Genomic DNA, 14,147 nt, shown 5'->3' with positions numbered 1-14,147 from the left:
CCCCATCTCCCCTGACCTTGAGGTTCTGTTTTCCCTAATCCAGTGTCTGTTCTGCCTGTAGGGACCCAAAGGACCACCAGGACATAAAGGAGAGTTTGGCCTCCCCGGACGGCCTGTAGGTATCTGTTACTTGGACTGGAGGGAAATGGGAGGACACATGGGCCAGGCTGATGAAGGGGCAACGGGTTTGCTAAATTGTCTTGTGGGGATTGCAGGGTCGTCCCGGGTTGAACGGCCTCAAGGGTGCCAAAGGAGATCGCGGGGTCCTGATGCCGGTGAGTGCCACAACTGCCCCCCCGCATGCCATCCCCGTGGGATGGCCACTTCAGGCAAGGGGGCACAGAGAGCCCAGTACAGGGAGTGGGTCTCAAAGGTGGAACGTTCAGGAACATTCAGGAGCATCCTACCTCCACTGCCACTTCCGGAGATCCGCTAGCGCAGGCCGGTCTTTGGGTTCGCTCTCTGGAGGGTGTCTGCCACCGCGCGCCTTCACTTCCCCACCTGGACCCCAGAAGGAGGTGGGGTGCTCTTGGGAACTCTGGTTTCGCGTCCCAGCTCTTCTGATTCTCCTCCTGCACCACCCCGGAGATGTTACACACCAGTAGGTGACCAAAAAATGCCCCGATGAATGCCCAAGGTGGACCAGCGACTGAGGCAGAGCCCACAAGATGGCAGCCTGTGGGGCAGTGGCACGTCCAGTGTCTGGAAGGAGGAAGCCAGCACTGTGAGCACCTACTATATACCAGGCACCGTGCAGGTGCTTTCAGGCTCAGTAGCTCACCTAGTTGTGCTAAAGCCCCGTGGGGTCTTTGTTTTACGCGAGAGGAAGCTGGGGCCTGATGCCCTAGTTAAGTGACCCACCTAAGGCCGCCGCTGCCCCGCACCGAGCCCAGATGCAAGTGCAGCTGCTTCCGCTGGTACCCCGCCATCTCATCGGATGCCCAGCACCCAGCATTCAGTTGTCCTGGCATCGGGGCGTCACACACAGCAAGCCCATGGGAGCTGTTCCCTGAAAGTGCCCGAGTTCAGTGTGAGCAGGACAGCTTCCCCGAGGGCTGGCGCCCTGGTGTCCCGCTGGTCAGAGCCCCCACCCCACCCTCCTGCTGCAGGGTCCTGCTGGGGCTGTGGGCCTGGAGGAGCGAGGGCTGCCTGGCATTCGGACAGGGCGAGCCGGCTTGGCACAGGCTCCGCCTGCCACCATGGGCAACCCTGGTGAGGCTCTCTCACACGCATCAGACCACATGGGGACCCTCTCCCCACTCCCACCCCACACTGGGCCCGTGCGGATAGCCAGGCACGAGGCTTCCGGTCGACAGAGCACCGCTCTGGGAGTCGGCATCTGGGCTCCAGTCTCAGTCCTGCTGTTAGTTGCTGTGTGACCTTGAGCAGGTCACTTTCCTTCTCTGGCCTCACGACCTGCATTGGCCAACCAGGCTTCCCCTGGATGCCACGAGGTCACCAGTGCAGAAGCTCCCCGTGCGAGGGGCCAGTCTATCTGGGGAGAGGCGGATGGACTTCTTGTCCTCATCGTGTCCCTGAGCCCTGGGGGGCAGCGTCCTGCAGCTGGCAAGCCCCTGCACTCAGGTCGGCCCCTCTTTTCTCCCTTCAGGGCCCCCCTGGCTCACCTGGCCCTCCGGGCCCTCCTGGCCCCCCTGGAGCTGTGATTAACATCAAAGGAGTAAGTCGGGGGCGCTGACCGGGGAGCGCGTCCGGGGACCAGGCAGGCTGTGGCCTCACTCACTGCGTTCCCTTTCCCACAGGCCGTGTTCCCGATACCCGTCCGACCCCACTGCAAGACGCCCGTAAGTAGGCAGGTGTTCGCTGTCCCCAGGGAGGCAGGGCGGTGAGCAGGGAAAAGCTCCGCCTCGGCCTCGGCCCCGTCTGTCCGTCTTTCCGGGCAGTCCTGCCCGAGCCCTTCGGTCACCTCCGCGTACATCCCTCAGGACTAGAAGCTTACGATCAGGGACCCGGGGACACGCGCTGGCTCCCCTAAGGGGCGCGTGGGCAGTGCGTTTCTTTCAACGCCCTTGAAAATGCAGGGCCTTTCGTTAACCACCTCGAGCTCATGCCTAGAGTGTTATAAAAAGGGAGAAAAAGAGACTCCTGAAAACAATGCAGTAGGTGAGGGGAAAAAAGTTATGCCAACCGGGGGTCTTTGCCTTGGGAACTTGGGGTCCCAATCTGGAACCGACCCGAGCCCGTCCCCTCCCTGCGATGACCTGCTACACCGCAGACAGCCCTGGGGCGGGCAGGGATTAGCACTTCCTTTTAGAATGAGGTCCCAGATTGTGACTCAGAGAAGCCCACTGGCTCGTCCAAGGTCATCCAGCAGGGGTGCAGCGGGCCGGAACTCACAATTCCCCACTGCCAGGCAGATACAGACTCGAGGAGCCGCGGGGGCCAGGGCGCACCCAGGGTCCGTGCCAGTTCAAGCGCTGTCCCTGGCGTTTCACCCGGATCCAGAGAGCCTGCTTCTGGAAGGAGTCTTGGGTGGGGAGGGAATGTTCTCTCCTTGTGCAATAAATACTCGAGTGCCAGTGCTCTGCTAGGCCCCGGGGACACGGGGGAGAGCCAGGCAGGCCTGTTCTCTGCTCTCGGGAGCGTGCAAGTTATTAATACGATCGAGAAACACTCGGTGCAGTGGGGTCCTCGCTGACGCCTGTGGAGGCGGTGACCGGCTGGAGAATGACGCAGTTTGGCTGAGGGTTTGCCTAGACGTCCGCACAGCCCTGTCTGACCTCTGAGTCTTCAGCCAGGCGCCTGGGAATGCTGGGCTGGGAGGAGGGGGCAGATCCCCTTGTGTACACGACCACCCAGGACGCAGCTCTCTGGGGAAGCCTGGGATCTCAGGGCTGGAGGACGTCCCTGGGAGACAGTTGTGTCCCACCTCCTTATGGGACAGAAGGGGGCTACAGCCAGATGGCCCCTCGCCGTCTCCCAGTGAGCCGATGCCAGAGTCCCTCCCGGCCAGCCCCCCTGCAGGCCTGGGATGTCCTGTCCTGTCCCAGCACCCACCTCCCTTAGGGGCCCATCAAGGGTACCCGGGGTGCCCCTGACCTGTGCTAGGGCCCTCTGCAGTCACCACGGCTTGGGGTGACTTAAGCCAGGGAAGGGCTCTGGGCATTTTAGGTGAGCTTGTTTGATTTCCTGTTGCCTGCCTGGACATTTCCTGTCCAGCTCTAAAAATGGACATTTTCCACCGGAAACGCCTCCTCTCTCATCCAGTCTTCACGAGCCCCTTGGAGTGCCAGCTGCTTCCTACGCAGCTTGAGCGTGGAGGGGAGGGACCTTTTCAACCCAGCCGCAGTTACCAGCTTGGCGCTGCGCCTTCCGTCTGAACTTGGAAATGGTTTTCCTGGGCGGTTCCCCCCACCCCACCCCATCTTATCTTGGTGACCCCTCGACCCTCCACCCAGGAGCAGAGGGATCGTGGCTCCAAAGGGATCCCTCAGATCCTTCCTGTCAACTCGGGGGAAGGTGAAGTTGGGCTCGTGGGAGCGGGTTGCAGGGGTTCTGCTTTTTTTTTTTTTTAGATTTATTTTTTGTTTATTTCTCTCCCCTTCCCCCACCCCCAGTTGTCTGCTTTCTGCGTCCATTGCTGTGTGTTCTTCTGTGACCGCTCTTATCCTAATCAGCAGTGCCGGGAATCTGTTTCTTTTTGTTGCGTCATCTTGTTGTGTCAGCTCTCCGTGTGTGTGGCGCCATTCCTGGGCAGGCTGCACTTTCTTTCACGCTGGGCGGCTCTCCTTATGGGGTGCACTCCTTGCGCGTGAGGCTCCCCTATGCAGGGGACACCCCTGCGTGGCACGGCACTCCTTGTGCGCATCAGCACTGCCCATGGGCCAGCTCCACACGGTCAAGGAGGCCCGGGGTTTGAACCACGGACCCCCCATGTGGTAGACGGACGCCCTAGCCACTGGGCCAAGTCCACTTCCCTGGGGTTCTGTTTTAATAGACAAGGCAAAGCAGGAATCTGGGAGCAGATGGGTAAGGAAGGTTACCTTAGCCCCCAGACCCCTGGCACGTAATAGGGAGTCCTGGTTGGCTCCCCAGATCCGGTGATGACATCCCCTTATTAATGACCGCTGCAGTTCACGTCTGTCCGTTATGCTTGCGTGTCATTACACAGTAGCAAGACCCCTGGTGGGTCTAGCTTCCTGGCAGGGTCCCGCAGCCCAGGACACTTGCCCCCCACTGTGGATCGAGCCTAATGGTGAAGAAAGGAGCCCAAGAAGCCTCCCAATCGGCCAAAGCCATGCTGCGGCCATTGTTGCCTTGAAGCTCTGGGCTTCCCTTTGCTGGGTTTTGCAAACCCAGTTGTGTCCAGCCCAGGTCCCTGATGGGCCTCCCAGCTGAAGGCTTGAGGGACCTACACGTGGCCAGCTGGTGGCTGGGGGTGAGTTTGGGGACTCCAGAGCCAAAGGAAGGCCTGACTGCGGGACCTCGCCCCTCCTGCCGCATGTCCCCAGGGCGGGGTTTGCGCTCTCTGACCCTCCTTCCTCTCTCTCCAGGTTGGTTCCACTCTTCCCGGGAACTCAGAGCTCATCACCTTCCACGGTACACAGGCCCTTCGCCCTCTCTTCTCCGCGACATGTCCTGGCCCCCATAGCTCTGAGGAAGGCAGTTTCCGCTTGCCTGGTAGTGGGTGCGGATTAGGTGGTCAGGACTGGCTGGCTGCGTGTTGGGGGGTGAGCCCTGGCGGTGGGAGTGGGAGCCCCTGGCCTCACCACACGCCTTCCTGACGTCCACACCTCGGCCAAGCCCTCGGGCTGGCCCGTCCTTCCTCAGCTCGTTCATAAAACCTTCCCGCTCCTCGCTGGATGGCATCCTGTGCCCACAGTGAATCCCATGCTGTGCCTGCCGCCCTGGCCCCTAGAAGCTGGGAGACGGAAATAACTCTTTTAAACATAACCAAGACTCTAATACAGAGAAGGGCCGGGGGCTCGGGGCGTTCCTGGACCGGCAGCCCTGGCCGCGCCTGTGCGCTTGTGAGTGGACCCCGGGGCCCTGGCCCAGACCTGCTGGCCTGGAAGCTGCATTTCAACGAGGGCCCGCCCGGTGCTGCCTCTGAGGCAGTGGCCCTGAGCATCTGCCGGGTGTCAGGTGTACCCGACTCCCCTGCCACACACCAGAGGCCGAGAGGTGGACAGCGGCACCGCGCGAGGGCTCTCGTCCCGTGCCCACATGGCCTGGCACGCCGTCTGTCCCGCTTTGGACTGAGCAGTCTGACCTCCTGCGGTTTCAGTGGGGAAGGTCCTTTTTCTCTGATGCCCACCTCCGGCCTGGCTCTGACCTGTGGCTGCCCGGTGCCCTGCTTTGTCCAGTTCCTTCTGGTGCAAGCTCAGGCTGTCTTAAGACTCAGTGCCAGAGCCCACTCAAGGCCATCCCTTGTCCTCTGAGGCAAGGTGGACCTTGGAGGCAGGTGGAGGTGGAGCCGGATGTGCTTTCTCAGCTCCCCAGCTGTGCCCTCTCCCCGGGGTCCCTCTGGAAGGAAGGACAGGGGACAGACCTTCCCAGATAGGCAGCCCCTGGCAAGCTGGCCGTCCCCCTCCTTCCTCGTGGGCCATCTGCCCCGTCCCCTCCTGGAGCAGCCGTGTCGGTGGTGGCGCTCACTGCCCCTTTGGCCATGGCCGCGGTCTGGTCTTGGAGCCGGCCAGGTCCTCAGTCTCCAGCAGCTCCTTGTTTTGGGGGCCTTGTGAGATGTGGGTGTATCTTCAGCCTTGACCCCCGGCTGGTGGCATCACACTTCTGAAGCCTCCGGCACTCGGGGCCCCCCTCCACGCTGGGGAGGCATGAGCCCCCAAACTGCATCCATCCTTTGTGCCCGACCTCCCCGCTCGAGAGACTGGAGGGCTTCAACTGCTGCACCTCTCGGGAGCCAGGAGCCCAAAGGGTGTCCACGCGCCCATTGTGGTGGGGCCAGGGGGCACCCCTTCCCGAATGCTGCTCTCCCTTCCGTTCCCCTCTTATATAAAGAGCCGGGGAGAAGGGGGTGGCTGTAATGCCAGCAGGAAGCGTGCTTCTCACGGGTCCCCGCACAGTTGGCCATCTCCCAACTCTAAGTGGAGTCCTCAGCGCCCTTAGCTGTCCTCTGGGGATACCGGTCGCCAACTGAGAGCCCCCGTCCCCCGTTAGACCAGCGTGTTCTCGTATGGCCGAGGGGAGACACAGCTCAAGGTAGAGTTCATCGTGGGCGGTGCCGGGCGCCCACCTCGCACGCCGACGAGACTGAGCCGCTCGAGGCCAGGAACTGTGGCCGACTCGTCTCCCTCTGCCCCTCACCCCCAACGTCATTTAGCAAAGGTTTTTATCCCGGGGGACTTCCGAGGCCCTTGATTGTTTGAGTGCGCTTTGCCGAAGAGGCTCGGTTTGAAAACTCATCTGGAAAAGTTGTATGTAGCATGAAGTTGATTTTCCGTAATCTCACTCTCTTTTAACGTGTGTGTTTGTGGCAGGCGTGAAAGGGGAAAAAGGCTCCTGGGGCCTTCCCGGCTCGAAAGGAGAGAAAGGCGACCAGGGGGCCCAGGGACCACCAGGTACTCCAACTCGTTCGAGGTCTGGCCTTTGACTCTCGTTCCCGTGAGCCGGCGAGTGAGAGGAATTACGTTACCGTCGGGCCTCAGGCTCTTCTGAGCTCTTTCCAGGGGGACCCAGGCGTGGGCATGGAGCATCCACGATGGACGCTTGTCAGGGGACACTAGGAGTCCAGATAGTCCCTGTTTCATCTGCAAAACGAGGCCCAGAGCGGATCAGGGTCTTGCCCAGGACCCCCCAGCATCTCAATTGCTGGCCCAGATAAGGACCCGCTTCTGGCTCTAAGCCAAGAGCTCCTTCTCGCAGACAGACCCTGTGGGTTCCCTCCTGCTGGGAAGGGACAGTGGCCACCAACATGGGGGCTGTGGTTTTAGTTCTGCTGTGGTGACCGTGACGTTCACGAGCCGTTCCCTCTTCAGGGCCCCCGGTTGACCCAGCTTACCTGAGACGTGTCCTGAACAGCTGGAAGGCGAGTATTCCTCTTTGACGCCCTGTGCCGGGGTTTCCACGTGGCCGGGCTGATGCCCGAGACCACGCCCGCCCCCTCGTAATGACATATCCCCATGTGCTCTTCTTCCAGGGGGAGCACGGGGACAGGGGACTCACGGGGGAGAAGGGAGACGCCAGCGGCCACTTCCTCATGTCTGGGCCTCCAGGCCTGCCAGGAAGCCCCGGACTGGAGGTGAGTAGGAGACCCCCACCCCCCGAGTCATCTTGCCCAGGAGTTACGGCTTTCCCCGAAGTCCCCCGATTGGATTAGACCACCGGGGGTCCAGGAGGGGTCCTAGTATGACAAGCCGGAGGCGGGCTTGCTCGTCGCCGGGGGCCTCCCTGACTTGTTTGTGGATGGGGAGTTTGGCCGAGGCCCGTGGAGGGAAGGGAGCTGGCCAGGGCCCCACGCGTCCAGGTCAATGCCAGGCACTGGGCCCCACCCCCCCACCCCGCCTGATCCACCCACGTGGTGGAAGACGCGCTCAGCGTCTGGACACACCAGGTAACGGAGGCAGAGGACAGGTGCTTTAGGGGTGGCTGCGGAGCCCTTTACAGCTGTATCATGGAAGCAGCCCCTCGACAGGCTTGGTGTAAGACGGGAGGCTTTTCCAGAAAACCAAGCTTTGCACCTCGGGCTGCTGTCACCAAGGACCATACACTACGTGGCTTAAGAACCAAAATTGATTATCTCGCCGTCCAGAGGCCAGAAGGCCAGGCTGGAGGTGGCGGCAGGGCGGCGCCCCCTCCGAGAGCTGTTGGGGGGCCCCTCCCCGCTCCTCCCGGCTCCTGGGGGAGCTGGCAATCCTTGGCCTCCCCACCCTGTCCCTGCGCACCCCGTCTTCCCAGGGCCTCCGTGCCACCGCCTCTTCTTAGAAGGACCTGCTCGGTTGGAGTAGAGCACACCCCCACCCAGGCTGGCCTCACCTTAACCAACTGCCTCTGCAAAGACCCCCTTTCCAAAAAGGCCGCCTTCTGATTTCATGTCTTTTTTGGATTTCAATGTCTTTTTGGGGGGGGACACAATTTGCCTTGGATTCTTAGCTGCCATCCCCCAGGCAAATGTTCCGTAAAAGGACTGGAAGGGACTCCTGGTGACTGATGTTCCTTTCTCCTCTCTGTCACCTGCACTTGCCTCGATAGGGCAAGAAAGGGGAGGCTGTCGTCGGGCCCCAAGGACCCCCGGGTGCTCCTGGCCTGCCTGGGCTCCCTGGCTATGGAAGACCTGGCTCCCCCGGGCCGCCGGGCCCCCCGGGACCACCGGGTCCCCCAGCTATCCTGGGAGCAGGTAGGTGCTGGGATGGTGCCCTCGCCCCCGCTGCCCCCACCATCATGCTCGGGAACTCTCCTTCTGGGTGGTGTGTCAGAGCTTTAAATACAACACACTCTAGCCAGGGGCTGTTTCCGGAGGGGGGGGAGCTTCTCTTCCTTTTTTGTGATTGTATTATAATCCACATGCGCTCAGATTCGCCCATTTAAAGTGTGCGGTTGAGTGGTGTTTTGTTTATTCACAAGATTGTGCAACCATCACTGCCATCTAATTCCAGAACATTTTCACCAGCAGTCACTTCCCTTTTCCTCTCCCCCTCGAAACTGGCAACCGCTAACCTGCTTTCTGGCTCTACGGATTTGCTTATTCCCGGACATTTTCATATAACTGAAATCGTTAAGTATGTGGCCTTTTACGCCTGGCTTCTTTCACTCAGCATAATGTTTTCCTGTAACACATGCCACATGAAGTGCTTCATTCCATTTTACTGCTGAATAGCATTCTACTATTTAGATATACCGTCTTTTGTTTATCCATTCATTTGTTAATAGACATTTAGGTTGTTTTTATATTTGTCCTATTGTGACTAATGCCGCTATGAGCATTTGTGTCCATGTTTTTCTGTGGCTATATGTTTTCATTTCTCACGGGGAGTAGAACGGCTGGGTCATACAGGTTAACTGTGTTTAGATTTTTGAGGAATTATCAGACTGCTTTCCAAAGTGGCTGCTACATTTTACATTCCCACCAGCAGTGCAGGAGAATTCCAGTTTCTCACCATCCCTGCCAACACTTGTCTTTTCTGAGTTTAGCCATCCTTGACAGTGTGAAGGGGCAGCTCACTGTGGCTTTGGTTTGCATTTCCCTGGTGGCTAGTGATACATCTTGTCACGAGTGGGTGGAACCTCCCTGCTGGCTCAGTTGAGGCCTGCACCCTGGGAGCTTAAGGACCTGACTTAGAGACCAGCTCTATGTAAAAGTCCCTTCACCCCTCGGAGCCTCGGTTCCTCAAATGCAAAATGAATGAAATGGAAAATAATCTCCATACACCAAACGTTTACCAAGTGCCGGGCACTCTGCTAGCCGCTTTACTGACGTTATTTTATTGAATTCTCACATCAGCCCTGCAAGGAAAGTGTTAGCATCCTCATTTACAAATGAGGACAGTGGGACTCAAGGACACTTGGGGACCTTTCAAGGTCACCCAGCCCACAGGTGGTGCCCAAAGAATCAGGACGCAGGTGATGCAGCTCCGAGGCCTGTGACTGTCCCCCACCCCATGCCGGGAAATGACCCCCTGGCCGTAGACGTCAGGGAAGAATCCTTTTGCTGTTTGGGTTGTGATGAGCCGCGTGTGGTAGAAACACCAAGAGGGGAGAGACCCAGGGTGCCTGGGCGTTAGGGGGGGCTTTATGGGGGCGTGATGGGGACTGAGGCTTTGGCTCAGCCGTGGGGATTTTGGTTCAAGCAGGGGTATTTATTGAAGGTGAAGGAGGGTGTTTTCTTCGTTTCCACAAACTGGGTGGCTCGTCACAACAGGAAGGTGCCCTGTCGCGGCTATAGAGCTAAAGGTCAAACTGAGGCTCCCTCCGTCCTCTCCTGCAGCTCTGTGCACCCCAGGCGTTCCTCGGCTTGTGGCAGCGCTCCGGTCTCGTCACATGACAGTATCCCCTCTGGGCCTGTGTGTCGTGGCCAAGTGTCCCTCTTCTTAGGAGGACACCAGGCGTGGTGGATTTGGGGCCCACCTTAATCTAGCGTGACCTCGTCTTACTGTACCTCATTACATCTGCAGAAACCCTATTGCCGAATAAATCACACTGGAGGGGGCAGGTGGATGGGACGTAGAGGGGAGGAGGCACCAGCCAGCCTAGTGGAGGAGCGAACGGGCAGCTGGGCGGGGCGGAGCTGCGGTGGAGCTCCCCGAAAGCCAGGGCCGGGGACTCGTCGGCCCCTCCCTGCTCAGCTTCTGGCCGGGACGGCTTCCTGCGTTCTCATCGCAGACCACATCCTCTGCACAGTGGGAGAGATGGCTACTGCCCTCCGCTCGAGACCTTGGCCTTTCTCAGCTCTAGCTTTGAAAGCCTTGGGGTGAGCTGTTGCTGGAGGAGAATTCTGATTGGCTTGTCTCAGGCCAAGTGCCCGTGCCATGGTCCGGAGATGGGATCAGTGAGAGCGTGCCAGCTCCTTCTGGAGCCAAGTGGTTTAGGGGTGAAAGGGAAGCTCCTGAGAGAGAAGGGAATGAGGGTGCTGGTCTAGATGCTGGGCGGATGACTTCACGGGAGTCCACCCAGACTTGGTGGACATGCAGGGGCGTTTAGAGGGAGGGCAGGACCCAGAGAGCCCTTTGCCCAGCATGGCACCCTACCTGGGATGCGGAGCTCCTTGCTCCATTGAATGAGGATGACCATCATGTACTGTCCCGTGATCACGGTTACAAAACCCTCACGTGCCCATTATCCCCCTTAGCCCTTCACGGCAGCCCGGGGTGGGTGTGAGATGGCTATTATTATAAAATTCATTCCACGGACGAGGACACTGAAGGTCAGAGAGGCCGGGAGACCTGCCCAGGGTCACGAATGCTGTTACAGAAAGAGGCAGGGCTGGGATCCAAAGCCAGGCCCTCTGCCTCTTTGTCCACCGGAGAGTTACCACCTCTGTGACTTTCAAGTCCGTGCTGGGATTGCAGGTGCCATGCCATGAGCGGAAGAATCCCAGAGAGTGATTTTACTTGGAGTTGTAAAAGCATCTTTAGCCAAGCCGAGAACTCCACAGCTTTCTTGGAAGACAAGGAATTAGAGAAGGAGGAAGAGAACAAAGGGATAGCTGTAATAATGCTTTACCGTTTGCTCGAAATAGGGGCTTTTCGTTGGAGAACTGTGGGTGCCTAGAGAGCTCCACGTTTCCCTTAAGGACCTGTCATTCCCCCTAGTTTTATGTAGAATCATGCGTGTGTGCACGTGCATGTGCATTTTTCTGGGCCTGAGGACAATAGCCTTGCTCTGATTTTTAAGAGTGTCACGACTCTTCAAAAGTTCAGGGCCCCTGGTGGCAAATGGTAACACGTGCAAAGCACGCCCGTAGTTTGTGTTTCTCTCCTTTCTCACTGGGTCAGTGGAGAAGAAATGTCTGTTACCTTCCACAGATGAGGACAGTGAGGTCAGAGAGCCAGCTGTTCACCCAGGATCACACAGTGTGGAACTGGCCCCCCGGGGGCTTGAGTCCCGTCCTGGTGCCACAGCCGGGGTTTCTGGCACCCTCGCACCTCCTGCTGCTCTTTGTGAGCTGCTGCTTCGGCTTCCTCTGCTCAGTGCTTATCTCTTGGCGGAAGTCAGTGGTATCAGGCAGGACACCGTGGGATGCAAGTGATACAAAATCCAACGACAACAGAAGGACTGTGCTCACCCATGGAACGGGAAGGTCCTGGCGCGTCCTGAGCTGGGGCTATGGTCAAGGACCCACGCTGTTTCCCCTCCCCAGCTCCCTCACAGTTTTCCCAGGGTGGCCTGGGAACTGGCTGTGCCGGGCCAGGTTTGCACCCCAGACGAGGTGCAGGGTGCGAGAGGGGCAGTGACGCCCCTCGGGTAGGCAGCTGGCGCCAGGGCGTTGGTCGGAGACAGGGTTTTTGTAACATGCCCTTTCTGCTTGGTCTCAGCTGTGGCTCTTCCGGGCCCACCCGGTCCTCCAGGACAACCAGGACTCCCCGGATCCAGAAACCTGGTGAGTGTCGATACGTGCCCTCGTCCCTCCGCCTGGGCGGACGCTCTTGAAACTCTGGCTGCAGCGTTCAGGGGCTGGCAGGCCTTTCATTTGGGTCTTGGCCTCTGAGACAATAGAACTAGTGCAATTAATGGCACAAACATCAGAGGATATTTCTTATCTCAGACGACTTCAATAGGGATAAGCTACAGAACAGAAAATCATTTATTTTCTACATTCCACCCTTCTGATCCTTCATTAACGAAGCTATAACAAGAACCATTCACATGATAGCAAGGAACATAAATATAAACAGACTGTAAGCAAAATCACAGCCAGCCCCCAGGCTGGTCAGATTGACTGGGTAAGTTAGCCCTTCTTTCTTCTGCCAAAGGACATCTTTCATACAAATCCCTGGAGCAGAGTATAGCACTCACAGATCATTACAATGCACAGAAAGTTGAACCAATTCCTTACAAGGACTTCGGGAGTCCTGGGAATGCTCTCTGATCTTTGCTGGATGTTAGGTGGAAAGTTTTTGCTGCCAAAAGAAAGAACTGTCCAGCAGATGATGGAATTTTGATACTTGGCTGCTTTGGGGATTTCTGAGTCATTTTGATGCACAAGCCTGCTATCTTCAAGGCCGGGTGAAAATTAATAGAAGTAACCTTTCTCAGTTAAAATTAAGAAAAAAAAAACCTTCTCTTGGCTGATGTTTCTTTGAAATTTTATATGATTTAATAGATTTTTGCAGCTCCTATGTCTGCTTCTGAATGTGCTGGGGTGGCTGTCTAATCTAGTTTTCTAGACAGAGAAATTACAGACCGCTGTTTTCTATCATGTATTTAATAGTGTAATCATCCAGCTTGGCACAAGAATTCAAGACCTAAGTAGAATTGCTTGCTTGCATTTCTTACTCCAAATGAAAACAGATTTGCAGCTCTTTAAGGAACAGCATGAGATAACACCACTTAAAAATGTCAGTGCCACCGAATAGCTTAAAAAAATGGAAGTGGCCAAACTTACTGATGATTTTGTTCATGCCAAAAACCAACAAACTCCGCTTACAGTTTTTAAATGTCTTTGTACTCATAAAAAATTATCTTCTATGCTTTCATCCATTTGTTGTCAGTTAGATTGGTGTTACAGAGTAACGCTTTCATTTTATCAAAAGTAATGCCCTTTGGCTGTGAATGAAGTTATAGATCTTCACATGGCACAAAACCTTTTGTATCGAGTACAAGGGGGTGACTCATATGTGACTTGACAGAGGGGCTGGTTTTTCATATTATGCTGCTGCTCTAATGATAACGGCAGAGATTGAAATTTAAAATGATCTGACAGGGAAGCGGACTTGGCCCAATGCATAGGGCGTCTGCCTACCACATGGGAGGTCCGTGGTTCAAACCCAGGGCCCCTTAACCCGAGTGGAGCTGGCCCATGCGCAGTGCTGATGTGCACAAGGAGTGCTGTGCCACACAGGGGTATCCCCTGTGTAGGGGAGCCCCACGTGCAAGGAGTGCGCCCTGTAAGGAGAGCCTCCCAGCATGAAGAAAGCGCAGCCTGCCCAGGAATGGCGCCACACACACAGAGAGTTGACACAACAAGATGACACAGCAACAAGAAACACAGATTCCCAGTGCCGCTGATAAGAATAGAAGAACACACAGCGAATGGACAGAGAGAGCAGACAACTGGGGGGGGGGGGAGAGCTATAAATAAAATAAATAAATCTTTAATATAAAGAAAATAAATAACACGATCTGACAGGTCACAGCGCTCAGCAACATGGAGGACATGCTGCAGAAGGCACATCTGGTCATAGAAGGGACGTTCATCTACCTGCGCGACAGCGCGGAGTTCTTCATACGCGTCCGAGATGGCTGGAAGAGATTACAGGTGATTCCTACATTTCCTTTAACAAAATGGCCCCCTGCTACCCTCTACAAATGATTATCTGCTTTAAAAAATTGTAACTGCTGTCATTAAAAATAATAACCTATAGAGACTGTTTTTCCGTTTTGAAAATAGGTGAACAGTGTCTAGTGGGTGTTTCATTCTTGATCTACCATTTGCCTTCCAGCTGGGAGAACTGATCCCCCTGCCTGCCGACAGCCCCCCGCCCCCTGCGCTGTCCAGCAACGTGAGTAGTTTCCAG

The 14,147-nt window shown here is 56.9% G+C and overlaps 1 protein-coding gene across 1 annotated transcript in view; it reads left to right on the top strand.

Moving 5' to 3' along the window:
* Nucleotides 1-14,147, top strand: part of COL15A1 (collagen type XV alpha 1 chain) — a 109,770-nt gene that overhangs the window by 88,461 nt on the left and 7,162 nt on the right. Inside the window, exons 27-38 of the mRNA XM_058302620.1 lie at nt 62-115; nt 216-275; nt 1,610-1,678; nt 1,761-1,802; nt 4,512-4,557; nt 6,456-6,536; nt 6,954-7,003; nt 7,115-7,216; nt 8,167-8,311; nt 11,946-12,010; nt 13,760-13,888; nt 14,073-14,132. Coding sequence (XP_058158603.1) covers nt 62-115; nt 216-275; nt 1,610-1,678; nt 1,761-1,802; nt 4,512-4,557; nt 6,456-6,536; nt 6,954-7,003; nt 7,115-7,216; nt 8,167-8,311; nt 11,946-12,010; nt 13,760-13,888; nt 14,073-14,132 — 903 coding nt within the window. The remainder of the gene's footprint in view (nt 1-61; nt 116-215; nt 276-1,609; nt 1,679-1,760; nt 1,803-4,511; nt 4,558-6,455; nt 6,537-6,953; nt 7,004-7,114; nt 7,217-8,166; nt 8,312-11,945; nt 12,011-13,759; nt 13,889-14,072; nt 14,133-14,147) is intronic.

This window comes from Dasypus novemcinctus, chromosome 8 (genome assembly GCF_030445035.2).
Source record: "Dasypus novemcinctus isolate mDasNov1 chromosome 8, mDasNov1.1.hap2, whole genome shotgun sequence".
Lineage (NCBI taxonomy): Eukaryota > Metazoa > Chordata > Mammalia > Cingulata > Dasypodidae > Dasypus > Dasypus novemcinctus.
Note: the sequence above shows the minus strand (reverse complement) of the source record. Positions and strands in the feature narration are given on the sequence as shown.